Here is a 13,161-nt window from a genome sequence, read left to right as displayed (position 1 = left end):
TATTTGATACTGAGGCAGCCATGCGTTTCTTCTTGTTCAGAGTGTTGGGAAAGTTAAAGAGGGTCTTTGCCTTTAAGCACGGTGCGACCAGAGCCGCTTCTGTTAACACGCTTCTGCGCAGGTGATTTTTATTTTTAATAATGATAAATTCCAAAAGATCCAGCTGCAGCTCACCACCTCTCTCCAGGGACTATCACACACTTCTTCCACTGCAGTATTTGGTGCCTGTCTTCCCTGCATTTCCTCTCCTCCTTCTCACATGTACATGCTTTGCCACCTAGATTGCGTGAACTGTCCCCCACTGCCTCCCGCTGGTTGTGACGCCACTGCTCCCCTGGCACGGAGTGGTAATGCAGAATGAAGCCTGCTATGTTGGTGTAAATAGCTTAGCACTGTATGTTATGTATAGTAAGCTGAATGTGAGCCGCCATATCAGATAGTGCAACGGAGACAGGCGGTTTATTCTTAGTAGAGTTGTGGTTGCCGCCATTCAGATCCTTCAACAACAGTAGCCGTATGTGTGGCCGTGTCATTGCGTGTGTGTATTGTGCCTCCGTGTTCCTGCCACCCTCCCCTCCCCCCACCACCGCCCCTCCGGTGGGAAGCAAGAGTTCATTTCAGTGATGGCAACTGAGATGGTTTTGTTTCAAGTGGTGTGAGGAGTGACTCCAGGCTGGGAGGTTTCCGGTCGCTTAACGTTGCGGGACGATAAATTACAGGGAAATAGAGTGACAAGCTTCAGAGGGTAGATTGTTGATGAAGAGACAGCGGTGGTGCAGATGTGGAGCCACTGAAGATGACACAAGTGTAATTAGAAGGGACTTGTGTTTGTTCTTCCTTTTGTCAAGCGCAATTGTCGTACCCTTTGATAGAAGCACAAAGAAACAAACCCCGGGCATTTGTGAAGCATTTACAGTATCACAGTTACAGTTTCCTCCTTTATTATGGTACATTATTAAAGACGGCGTATGCCTATTCATAAGCCAGGTTCTCTCTCTCTCTCTCTCACTCACTCACTCACTCACACACACACACACACACACACACACACACACACACACACACACACACACACGGACCCTGACTTGATCAAATCACAGAAATGCCACTGAGGGGAAAAAATGCAGTTTTATTTGCTTTTGCCGTCTTTTCGCTTGTTGTTGTAAAATACAATCCACCGCTGCAGATGTGAGGTCTGATCATGACGAATGATCCCATCACCATTATGTGGCTGTCACATGCTCGGATCCGCCAGGGCCTTCACACCGAGATGGTGCTTTTCAGGGCAGTTGTTGTGGTTGTCTTGAAGAACTGGCAGCCCGTTTTTCAGAACAGCCTTCACTCCTAATAACCCCTTCAACTTAGACAGGGTGTTTGTTAAAGAGGGGAACCAGGCTCGTTTGTTTTCTGCCAGGAATGATGAAAGCAGCCGGCCTGTAAATACTTGCAGATTTGTTTTGGTGTTTCTGTGGAGGAGTGGCGTAAACTCGAGTGGGACTAGAAACAGTTGTTAAATGAGTGGACTTTGACATCCTGCCTGGCAAATCAGTGACTTTCTGTCATTGTTATTAATATTTTGGTTGCAACTCAGGTGGATCTAAGAAATGCGGATCTTTAAAGGGGGTTATTTTCAGCCTGTGATTGTCTTTAAGTAAAACTGCACATTAGATTTGGCAGAAGTCTGACCCTTATATACAATATATCCTGTTTTTGTGTTGCGTTCGCAAGTTGTAGCAGTTTGTTACATAATCAAACCTGGAAAGCAAACAGTAAAGAAACATAAACTGCTACTCGGGCCGCAACTTCATGCGCGTTGAAGAGTTGCTGCAGCTTGGCAGACGTTTAGGCTCCACTGAGCTCCTTCTAGTCCCATATATAAGAGACTAGAACAACAAACCTTTCCCTCAGGCTTTTTCACAATCGCCAATAACTCTCTCTCGCCTTCTCTGTCTCACTTTAAATGCTAGCCACGCAAATAGGCATTTCCACCCGCTACCCGCTGTTGTGCAGATCGGCTTCCTAACCCGAGGTATCGATGTCATCCTAGGATATTTACACAAGTATTTATTGGTTATCGATCAGGGCCGGTATCCCTGTCAGCAGCTTCCAAAATTGAATTAGTCTATATACTACATTCCCACACAGTGTGCAGGCATCAGCCAAACTCCTCCTTCCTCACCCAAATCAACTGCTCCTCGCGCTGAAGCACACGTAGCTCTGAATCCTTTCTATTTCCTGTACGCTTCCTGTCGAGCCCCCCGCCTCATTTCACAGAGCAGATCAGGATTTGGAGCCATTTTAGCCGCAGGATTAAAGTCTGACAGGGATAATGCCACTTCAGCCACTTGTGAGTCACGTGACACAAGATGATCTAAGGTTTTGGGAGGAGCACTATAATGTAATTAATGTATCGGAGGCTCTAATCCATTTGACTCCACCCCCTCGTGGAGCCGGATGGCCATAAACATTGAAAACTGCTCTTTTTTCCCCGTAGAGGACAGTGAGGAAAACAGAGGGGTTGATGAGCGGCTCTTTCTCCTTCACGCTGCTCCCCCTCCACACACTCCCTCTTTTAAATAGAGGGGCCTGTTCACGTTATTTTAACCTTAAACCGGCATGCACTAGCGTCCCCCAGCCTGCACGAGTGCGTCCTATGTACTGTACATAATCCCACCTCCTTCTTAATCTCCTGATGGCTTATCACCGTTACTGCATTTTACCACACTTAACCCAGTTATGTAAAATTGCTGTAAGTCAGTCCTACTGTTCCTACCTGTCACTGGATCTTTTTCTTATTCATCACTCGCATTGTTATTTTTAAAAAGGTGTCACATTCATGGAAAGTTTACTTTAAGTTTGCTCTTGTCAAATGCGAGCAAAAGAATTTACTTTTAATGTGTGCTTGTTATTTTATTATTATTTTTTGTTTTTCTTGCGTTGCTAACACTGCTGGGACTTTGCATTTATTAAAAGCGCTGAGGTGTTAAAATGAATGTTTCAACAATCAGCTGAATATTTATTGATTAATTAATGTTTAACTGCTTTTAGTTTTCTCCAACTCTTAAATGAATTATTATTTCCGATATTTGCGGCATTTTAAATAAACACTTAAATGCTGCGGGATTAAAGTTCAGGTGTTGCTTCTTTAATTTAATTTGTCTAAAGCGTTAATAAAGGCGAGAAGGAAGACTGCAAAAGAATAGGTATAAACCTGTATAAATATACAAAGTAAGCTAAAATAAAGTTAACCCACCAAATTTTTAAACAAACACGGTGACCGAGGCATCGTTAATAAAACTTTCCCCAAACTTGGCACTGATTTCCTGACCCGGTGTTTGAGAACACACTCTTTCCAAAAGCTGCGTTGTGTCGATGTTTGGAGATTAAGGACTCCACAGTGACGGCAGCTGCGACTGGCAGGGGTGTTTTGAAAGATGTTGCTCATTGACCAGACGTACAGGGTTTCTGTTTCCCAGAGGATGAATCTTCACTCACCTCCTGCTAGTTACCGTGCGTATTTTCGTTCTCTGTTAGGAACTTCCCTGCAGATGGGGGTGGGGGAGGTGGGGGGGCAGTGCATTCAAGTGTGTGTGAACAAGTAAAGCTTGCTCTCCAGAGGGAGCTGGAGGGAGAAGTAAGACGGAGACGTTGAGAGACAGACTGTAGAGAGAGCAGCAGACAGAAAGCAGGAACAGTTTGAGGGCTTGCGTAATGTTGAGTGGTGTGCATGCGTTATTGATCCTGGGACCTACACCTATGGCTGACGCGCTGAGCCTTCCAGCTACGGTATAATACCTTATGGTTGGCAGATTAAAGGATGAGACCTCAGGAACAAGCTGCACAACTCAACATAAAGCAACAGAAGCAGCCATGAGGAGCAGCTAGCAGCGGACCCACACACTGCACCGCCGCAGTATGAGCTGGTATCCACCTGTCAGTAGCTGTAGGCACTGAGGTGTGTGAGAGGCAGACACAGGAAATGCATCAGTGTGTGCATGTAGAGAGGAGTAGACAAACTAGTCCGCTATACTGTACATTAGTGTGTTTTGGATGTGCTTGTGTGTCCCCGTGGTCTGGCTGTATGTCTGTCACTGACTGTGCTGACTTTGTGCTTTGTGACGGGGACTCAGAAGGGTCCTCGGTTTCTGGAGGAGCCGGCAGGCATTTGATGTGCACAGGACAGGACAGCACATGAGGAGAGCGCTCTTGAATTATCTTTCTGTTTATTATTCTTCCTTTCCCCCCCACCCCCGCTCCCTTTTTGTTCTGTTGCTTGTGGCTCAGTGGTGAGGGAAGTGGTTTGAGCCCCAACGCATTAAAATGTAAATGCTGTAATTGCAGCTGATTGAATGTTTTCTGCATTTTGCGTGATTACCAGAAATTACTTTTTGAACAGGATTACACATAATGCTCCACGTCCCTCGTGAATTAGCCTATACGCTTAGTTATGAGTGTAACACTCATTCCCGTGAGCGTGATCTGTGAAATCACAGCAAGTTTGGCAGCCATGCAATTTACACAATTAACTTTTTTTTAATTAGCACAGAGAAATTACTTTTCAGTGCAGCAGAAGTCTGTCCAGTATTTAACTTTAGAAATAAATATAATTCTAAAAGTTTTTGAGGAAAAATAAATTGTACATCTTTTTTTTACTGATTATCTTATGTTATAATAATTTGGATTCGCAAAATACAGGTAAATAGGTGGCTCCTCGTTTGAGCCATAAACCTTTGGAAACTCGTAATGCTAATATATATACACACAAAATAGAAGAGATTTTAAGACTTTATTTTACTTTTTTTTAAATTTTCACATGGGACTCCTGCAGTCCCATCCCATTCAAGTGTAACAACAGTTTGAAAATTAGATTTATATGTATTAATTTGGGAGGACTAATATAGGCTAATAGAATACTATTCCCTTAAGAACAGCTGTTTATGCTGTTTGTGTTATGTTTTTTGGATGTTTTCTCCTTTATTACTCAGAACAGTAGGGATTTGATACGAAAGTGGGAATAGAGAGTGTGTGTGAAACCGGAAATGATGTGGGGCAGACTCAAACATTCCTCATTGGCCAGCGCTTGGTCGCGACCTCGCAGTCGTGTCTAGAAGCTCCCCCCAACGTTTGTTGTTGCTAGGTTTCTACATGGCAAATTGTGAGCACAAACAAGAAACAGCAGCTTCTCTCAGCATGAGGAAAAAAAGGTAACGTAACCCACATTAGCAAGAAAAGAGCGCTAGCCTGTATTATGTTTACATCGTTAACTATGAGTGGTTTAGCTTACGGTAATTAGTGAATGTAAGTCAGCAGATATCAGCTGTGAACGTTTTACGTAAAGCCTGGTCAGTTAAAACAGGTCTGGTTCTTTTAACTTTTTTTGTTTAAATAATTTAGACTTCTTTATTCCACCAGAGACATTACAGAAGAGATACGTGGCACTAATTCCCAGACAAAGGGTGGTCGAGCGTCCGGTTTTTAAAAACAAATAAGCTCTTTAAAACGGTATTTTGAGGCGAGGTGGATAAAGAGTTTTAGGCTTTCTTTATCATATTTGTCTAGTGTTACTAAACATACAGTTCCCATTTCCTGGTGACCGTTGAAATGAAAGTTATCTGAGATAAGTACAGTATTTAAGGAAAATCAATGGAAGCTAAGATGGCGGCTGCGCGGAAAGCCTTTGTGTTCAGAGGCCTTTAGTTCATTTAATTCTAGTAGGCTGTTTTTACATGTGGATTTTTTTTTTTCTTTTTAAATGTTAGCACAACATTTGTTTGTGTTATCTTAAAAACAAAAAGGGTTGTATTATTAGTGCACTTAAGGCCAATGGTTAAAAAAAAAAAGTCCGATGAAAGGCACATTTTTCCTCCAAATGTATATTCATTCAGGGTAAGTTTACCATTTATTTAAAAAAGTTAATACATACGTATTACATTTATTAAATTCAGTAATAACTTGTCTCCTGGAGGGGTCCTCCATTGTGCTTGCACATTGCATTGAAGGAAATAAGAATGGAGGCCCTTCATTAAATTTAGTTACTGCACTTTCTTATAGACATCTACTGTAAATAATTTTTTCCTCCAATTATGTCTAGTCCCATTATTGTACATTGAAATTTAATAGTTTAAATAAATAAAAGGCTTGCAAGCACATTTGCACATTGTATGGCAGTACTATCAGCAGGATATCACAAATGTGTAAAATGCTTTTGGTGAGGGGAGAAAACCCACTGTATGTGAGTGAATTTATACCTGAATGTGTTTGTTTTTTAGTGTTGTGCTTTGTAAACAGTCCCTTACACCAGTGCTGTTAATCTTCTTTGTAGTTTGTCTGCTGGCCTCAGTCAGGCAGGCCTGGCAACCTGTGGTCGCTAGGGACGAATGCGTATTCTCAGATTGGTGTGCGAGCGGTTGCTGGCAGCCACTCATCGATTATGCGCTGAGTGGTAGTGAAAGTGTGATAAGTGTCTCACACACAGGAAATCGAGTGTCTTCTCTTTCAAAATGTTGCACCCTTTGAAATGTATTACAGAAGGTGACCATTCTGTTTCCGGTGTGCAGCGTACGTGTTCAAGTGCTCAGGGAATAAACATTTTTCCTTAGTGATCTGTGGTTGCCAGGATATTGTTGACTGTTTTCCTAGTGTGTTTCTGTGTTGCCGAGGCTCTACAGCAGTATTGTAGGTGGATCTAAGAGGTTAGGGCCCCACCTTTAAAACAAGCAACTGAGATTTTTTTTTCATTACCTTTTATTTGAAGTAGTTAAAATAAATATGAATTTGTTTTCCTTTCTGAAAGCATAAACGGCCTATGTCACGCTGACAGATACCTATTCATTTGGAGCATGCATGTCACGATTAAGAGCAGTTGTTGTTCAAGAGACGAAGAAACTTTCTTTAGCTTTTTTTTTTTTTTTTTTTATATGCATTGTGTACTGATGTGGATCCCATACCTCGTGACATGAGCGTGATGTTCTAGGGCTTCAGGGGTTTTTAGGTACACTGAGCCTGGATGGTTTTCTCAGACTGTTTGAGATTTTTTTACACCAGAAGCCTCAGTGGAAAAAAACAACAAACCATTTTATCTTGAGAGTTGTTAAGAAGTAGGTCACCTGTAATTAATGGATGTGGTTTTTCTTGCATTTATATTTAGACTTTCACGTTATTATTATTTTTAAACAGTAGGGATATTACGTTAGTTTCTGCCTCTGCAGGAAAAAAAAACAGGTAATGGGCTAGAGTGAGGATGAAGTCACTTAGTGCAGCAGATAGCTACGTTTTCTATTGAAAGTAGAAAAACCTCGAACAATAGAGAAGACGGGAGTTAGCTGAAAATTTGTGCCTGTTGTATTTTCTCCTTGAAAGCATAGGCGGTTTCTCTCGAGAGAAGTTAATGAATTTACAGCGCAGTGCGCCGCTGTCTCTCTCGCTCTCTGTTGATACCAGTTAGTGTAGCTCACCCGACAGCCTCTTTCTTTCTCCCACTCTTCTTCTCTCTTCTATATGACAATAATGCTTTGAATAAGAAGGTATTTAATTACACTTTGAATTTCTGTCTTTAAGTGAATGGATGACCTATATTGGTCTTCACCACGTACAAAATCACATAGTAACAGTGATAGATTAGTTATGTTTCCTTCATTTTTACACAAACATTTATCTGCGTGTTATCAACAGAAGCTTTAATTTTGAAAACTTCTGTAATTACAAGGCCTGGTCGAAATTACTCTAGTCCATACATAATCAGTCTTGGCACCATGCCTGCTGAAGCTTTAATGGTAGGATTAGTTATTACATGTTATTTTATTGACATCATATTTCTCTTTATTGTTATTGAAAGGCTATTCTCCTTGACGGGCAAAATAGACATTTTTTCCCCCCTTTTTTTTTCTCCTAAATTTATTTGAGTTTTCTCGTAAATTTGCTACTAGTCTAAAAAACTTGTAATCTCTTCTTGAATCTTCCCTCTTCCTTGTCGTGCTTGTCTGCTTTTTTCACTTTTTTCACTTTAACTGTCCAAAATAGACTCTTTCTTTCCCTTTCAAAATAAATGTGTGACACACATTTATTGGCGCTACACTGCAGGGACATACATACATCTCTACTTGTATTAAAATACATGAAGATAATTAATCCTGATAATTCACAGTAGAACCTCAAACTAAGTGTAATATATCAGCAATATGACTTAAATTTGAAAAAGTGCTTGTAGGTTAATATAATGAATTTAGTTAGAATTGTAGCTTATGTGCTAAAGAAACGTCTTAAAGATGTCTGTTTCCCTAATGCGGAGGGACATTTTAAGTCCAGCCTGTGTGCTGGCCCACACCCTGCACAGTAAATAGTGAAACTCACAGATCAAAGTTTTGTCTGACCAACAGTCACTTTGCTGTGGGTTTTTTTTTTTTTTCTTTTCCAACTGTGAAATTTAAAAATTTGATTACACTGTTCAATATTTGTACACCAAACTAGTAGTTATGCCTTGTTTAGAATGCATCGTTTTTATATTATTTTTTATTTATTAAGCTCTTAAGAGAATAGATTTTAAGGCCTAAAACAACACTGACATGTTATTGCCATTTGTCAGTTTCCCACCTGCTCAAAAGAAAATTGAGCAAAACAAGTGTTTATATAGTAATAAAAAATGTGTTTGATTTAAGGTGTGTGAATGTACTTTACAGTCATTATGAAGTGCTCCGTCGCATTGTTTGAAGCAAACGGTTGTCATTTAAATAGAAATGGATTATGCTACAGTTATGGGCAAATGAAACATTTTTAAAAAAAATACTCATTTCATTGGCTTAGCAGGCATGATGGGAGAAATGTGTTTTCTGTCAGCTGGGCACCCTGTGGCATTGTAGCTCTGACTAAAAAAATAAAAAAAATAATTAATTTGTGATGATTACACCTGAGAGCTGAAAATGATTTTATATCTGCCACACTGTGCAAATAACTTTTGGCATAACGAGAGGTGAACCAGTGGCATTGTAAACATTCATTCATTTTTTTTCTTTTTTCTTTTATTGTAGTCAAACTGCAGTCTGCTTATCTACAAGCTTACCTGTATTGTACAGGCAGAAAAATTAATGATTTTGGACTGCCAGCTTTCACTACAGCAGGGCCTCAGACATGAACGCCGTGTTTGACCTGAGTCACTGAAATCTGTTGAATCATTTGTAATTATCTCATTATATAACCCCGAGTCACTGCTTGGTTCAGCAGTTAGTCTTGAAATGTCCCTACGTACATGTAAATGACGAGGAACAACATGCAGTGTTGCCTTATTTACATCTTTCTATTAACCAGCTGAGTGAGCGTCGACAGCAAAGAACAGACAAATGTCAACAGGAAGGCTGTGGCTTCCATCTGAGCCGCATGCGCCTACCTGCATGCCTCTCGGCCTGTGCCTCCCCGCCTTGGTGCCACGGTGAAAACTAATGCGTGAAGAGAAACAGGCAGGCAGGTAAGCCTGCTGCATTCTGATGAGTTCTCGCCCCACGAGGTCTGGGAGGGGAACTGAAGCAGGCACCTGAGTGCTACATACCGAGATGAGGTGGTTAGCACTACCGTGGAGCAGCAGCTTTGTTCACTCTGCAGCATCAGTGTGAAAAATATGTAGTTAGGGAACAATGGAAAAGGGGAGACCAACTGCCTGTTTTCTACCTGATGATCATGGGATATACTGGAGGGATAAACACCATTATGTGAAGCTGCATGTGCAGAAGACGTTGACTGTAGCACCCTTCAATATATTTGATATTTCACTATACGTTTAGTCCAAAAAAACAAACAGACATTTTGTTTCTTTACAATATGACCATGTTTTTACCCTGTGAAACCTGTCGATGTAGGTGTGGGACATATGTGTTGTCAAAGAAGTGTCTTGTAGTCATAAACTGAGTGAAATCTAACTTGACTCTGCAGTTTTCCTCAGGTGTATAGAGCATTTCAGTGCCTTTCAGCTCACTGGTTTGGTCTTCTCATTGCTTATAATGCCATTTTTATCTAGCCAAGCAGTTTTCACTGAACAAGCTCTGAAAGTACATTATCTGCCCACCACTGAACAGTCCTCAGTTTTGCCATAACTGGAAATGATGGGTGCTTATATTTAATATGGCCAAAGTTTCAAGCCTGCGTACAAGTAATCCCCATTAGGTTGCAGACTGCTGTAAACGCTTAGTTTTCTTCTTCTTCTTTTCCTGTTCCCTGTTTTTGGGCTAGGTTGACGTCAGCTGCTTATATGGTCATGTCAGGCGCCACTAGATCTGTGACTCTGTGAACAAAATGGCTCACCCAGAAAATGTTTCTTCCGCTATGCTTGAAAATGCTGTGCAGCCTTTTAGGGGTTTATTAGGATATGTCTTAAAATGAGCTTTTTCCCATTGTGAAGTTCAGTTGAATTTGCTTGCCTTTTCTAAATTAGAATGCACAAGTACAGTCTTGGTGTGTGGTAAATTTATATCTTTTACAGGGTTTTTTGCTTCGTTCTCTTCATAGATGGTATCTAAAGTATATGTAGCTACTGTGATATTACCCATACGTTTTTCAAATCTTAAAAAGAGGGTTTCTGCCATTGCCATCTCAGTTACAAAAAGTTGGATTTGACGAGAAGGGGCGGGTCTAACTGTTGCTAATGATTTGTGATTGACAGGTTGTTAGGCTCTATATAAGGTCAAAAAGGGATTTATTTTTCAAACTGTAAATAATTTAGAACTACTTTAGTCCTGGGATTAAAAACGTGGAGATGGAAGTGAGCATAATCAGTCCATTTTAAGAGTAAATTACAGTGGCAAGTTATGTCTCATTTTCAGGGCTGCATGTCTCCAAAAATACTTTAAAATAGGTTCGAAAATCGGGATGCATTTTATATCTAACTGTATGAGACTGTTGTAGGGTACTGATTATCTATAACTAATCTGGAAAGCAAAAGACAGAGGGCTTTTTGCCCTCCTTTGATTCTTGCAGGCATTGGTTTTGCTGATTGTCTATTGGTTATGGTTATATTGTGCTTCAGTCTTGACATGTGATAATGGTTTGTAAATTGCAAACCAAAGTCACTGCAATGTCGTTCTTTTTATGGTTAGCTTCAATTCTATGAACATACTTAAGTGAAATGACACTGAACAAGCAGCAAGCGCCTCCTCCACTAAGAAAGAAGAAAATGAACCACCGCTGCACCAGTGCCCAACCATAAACCATTTCAACCCAGATATTATTAAATAGTCATTAATTCAGAATCATTTCCTAAGAAATTAGGAAATTATTCTGAAATGATTCCAGGAAATTTCTTCCCAAGAAATTTGCTGGATAGAGGTAAATAATTATTTGATATGTATCAAAAATATGAATGTCCTTGTAGGAGTTTAAAGCCCAAGAATATATTTATTCACCATACATTTGTTTGTGCAGTTGTTTTCTGTTGATGTTGATAAATGTCATATTTTGCACTGTCACTGCTTATTTCTTACCTCCCCAATAACTGCAAAATTGCTCATTTTTCTCAGAATTTCTGGAAAATAATTGGAGATTGCTGAGTCAAAAAACTCAATGCCACATTTTTTTATTTTTTATTTTTGAAATTGCCTTGTCCAGCCATTATCTACAATGTATTATATTTGTTCTGTGCTCTTAGACACACAACCCAATATACAAACTCAAACCAGCGTGCAGAAATGGAAAAATTTTGTCGAACAGCGTCATAGGTTTGTGTGATGTCCTGTTTATGTTTTGCTTTAGAGTCTGTTTGTCCTTGTGGGTGGAAAGGCAGGAACAAATCTTTGTGGCTAGAGGACGGTAACAACGTATAGACACCACTCTCATACAAATCCTGTTATCTCTGCTCCACAACAATTGGATGGGACTTAGAGAAGCGCTTAGGAGCACTAAACAGAAATGGTCTGAGCAGCGTCTTAATCCAGCAGCAGAGAGTGGGCCACAGTGGGAGTGCCACCAGAGTTTGAAAGGAGAAGCGGGGGGACGTCTTCCACTCTGAAGGGTGTCCCGAATGTTGTTGACTTGTTGCGCTTTCTCTGAGATTTCAGGGTGTTTAGGAGCTTAAGGGTCAAAACCAGAAATTGGGTTAATTCAGATTAGATGAATCCGCTGCAGTTGGTGTCTAAGGACCACTGGGCTTTTTGACCAACCCACCCAAACTGAGCCATATACTGTTTCACCACTAGACTTGGCGTAAATGAAAACTGTCAGTGCAGACTTGCATTTACCGTAAAATCAGTCCAGACTGAAGATGTAAGAGCAACAGCCACTCACACACATGCGCTGGCAGCTGTAAATGCAGCTGATTGTTCACTGATCACATTATGCTGCACTCAGCACTGCACTACCATACATAAAAGAAACTGAGACATTAGTGTTGCCTGCACAGTATATATATCACTGCATTAGTAACATGAGCATGTAATAGGTGCGTAATCACATGCCTCCAGTGTGATTTACGACCGCAGAGTTTTTCATTTCCTATTTTATCTACATAGTACGGCTGATGTGATGGAGGCCAGATCATCTTTCATTTTGTGAAGCCATCACTCGTGTGAAAGTATGAAGTCTTCCGTCAAGCTGTTTCTGAACTTCCTGTGTGTGTGTGTGTTATATCCTCAAGCATGGCCGTCAGTTGCTAATAGAGCCTTTTGTTAGCAACTGAACTGTTTTGTTAGAGAGTGGTTTTCTGTTTTCTGGCAGAAAATAGGTTCAGCAATATTGTTTATCTTATCCCAGAGAAGAGATTATCTCCTTAAGCATTAAGCAGTAAATATGTTCCTAAGCTGTTGTGAAACAATGGTGAGGACTTTGTAATATGACATGTTTGCACTGACAATCAGCCGGTGTTGACAGCTAAATGGATGCAGGAAAGAAGGGAATGACAGTTAAATGGAGAAAAAACTCCCAACACATTTATCATTCAGGTGGATGTTGCAAACAATTATGTGTGAGGACTGCAGCAGCGGTGAGTGAGTGTGCAGAGGTGTTTGTGTGCGTTTTGTGAGGCAGCGTGCTCCGGACTGAAAGACTATTTGAGATGCCTTTTTATTCGTCCAGAGCGAGCCACCCTGCTGGGCGCAGGACAGCGTGCCTTGTGAGGCGTCTCTGACAGCCTGGGCATCCACACAGAACAGGGTGAGAAAGGTAAACAAGGCTTTTAAAGGGCTCATT

The 13,161-nt window shown here is 40.7% G+C and overlaps 1 protein-coding gene across 7 annotated transcripts in view; it reads left to right on the top strand.

Annotated features, from left to right (window-relative positions):
* Positions 1-13,161, top strand: part of igf2bp2a (insulin-like growth factor 2 mRNA binding protein 2a) — a 54,917-nt gene that overhangs the window by 12,126 nt on the left and 29,630 nt on the right. For 2 of the 7 annotated variants that reach the window (XM_025904007.1, XM_019352870.2), the window contains exon 1: positions 5,056-5,204. The exons of the other annotated variants lie outside the window; for them this stretch is intronic. Coding sequence is in view for 1 of the 2 variants with exons in the window: in XM_019352870.2 (XP_019208415.1) it covers positions 5,146-5,204 (59 nt within the window). In the remaining variant the exon portion in view is untranslated. Of the gene's footprint in view, positions 1-5,055; positions 5,205-13,161 lie in introns of those variants that run through there. 7 annotated transcript variants of the gene reach the window in all.

The sequence above is a fragment of the Oreochromis niloticus genome, linkage group LG16 (genome assembly GCF_001858045.2).
Source record: "Oreochromis niloticus isolate F11D_XX linkage group LG16, O_niloticus_UMD_NMBU, whole genome shotgun sequence".
NCBI classification, from domain to species: Eukaryota; Metazoa; Chordata; class Actinopteri; order Cichliformes; family Cichlidae; genus Oreochromis; species Oreochromis niloticus.
This window is presented reverse-complemented; position numbering and strand designations above follow the sequence as displayed.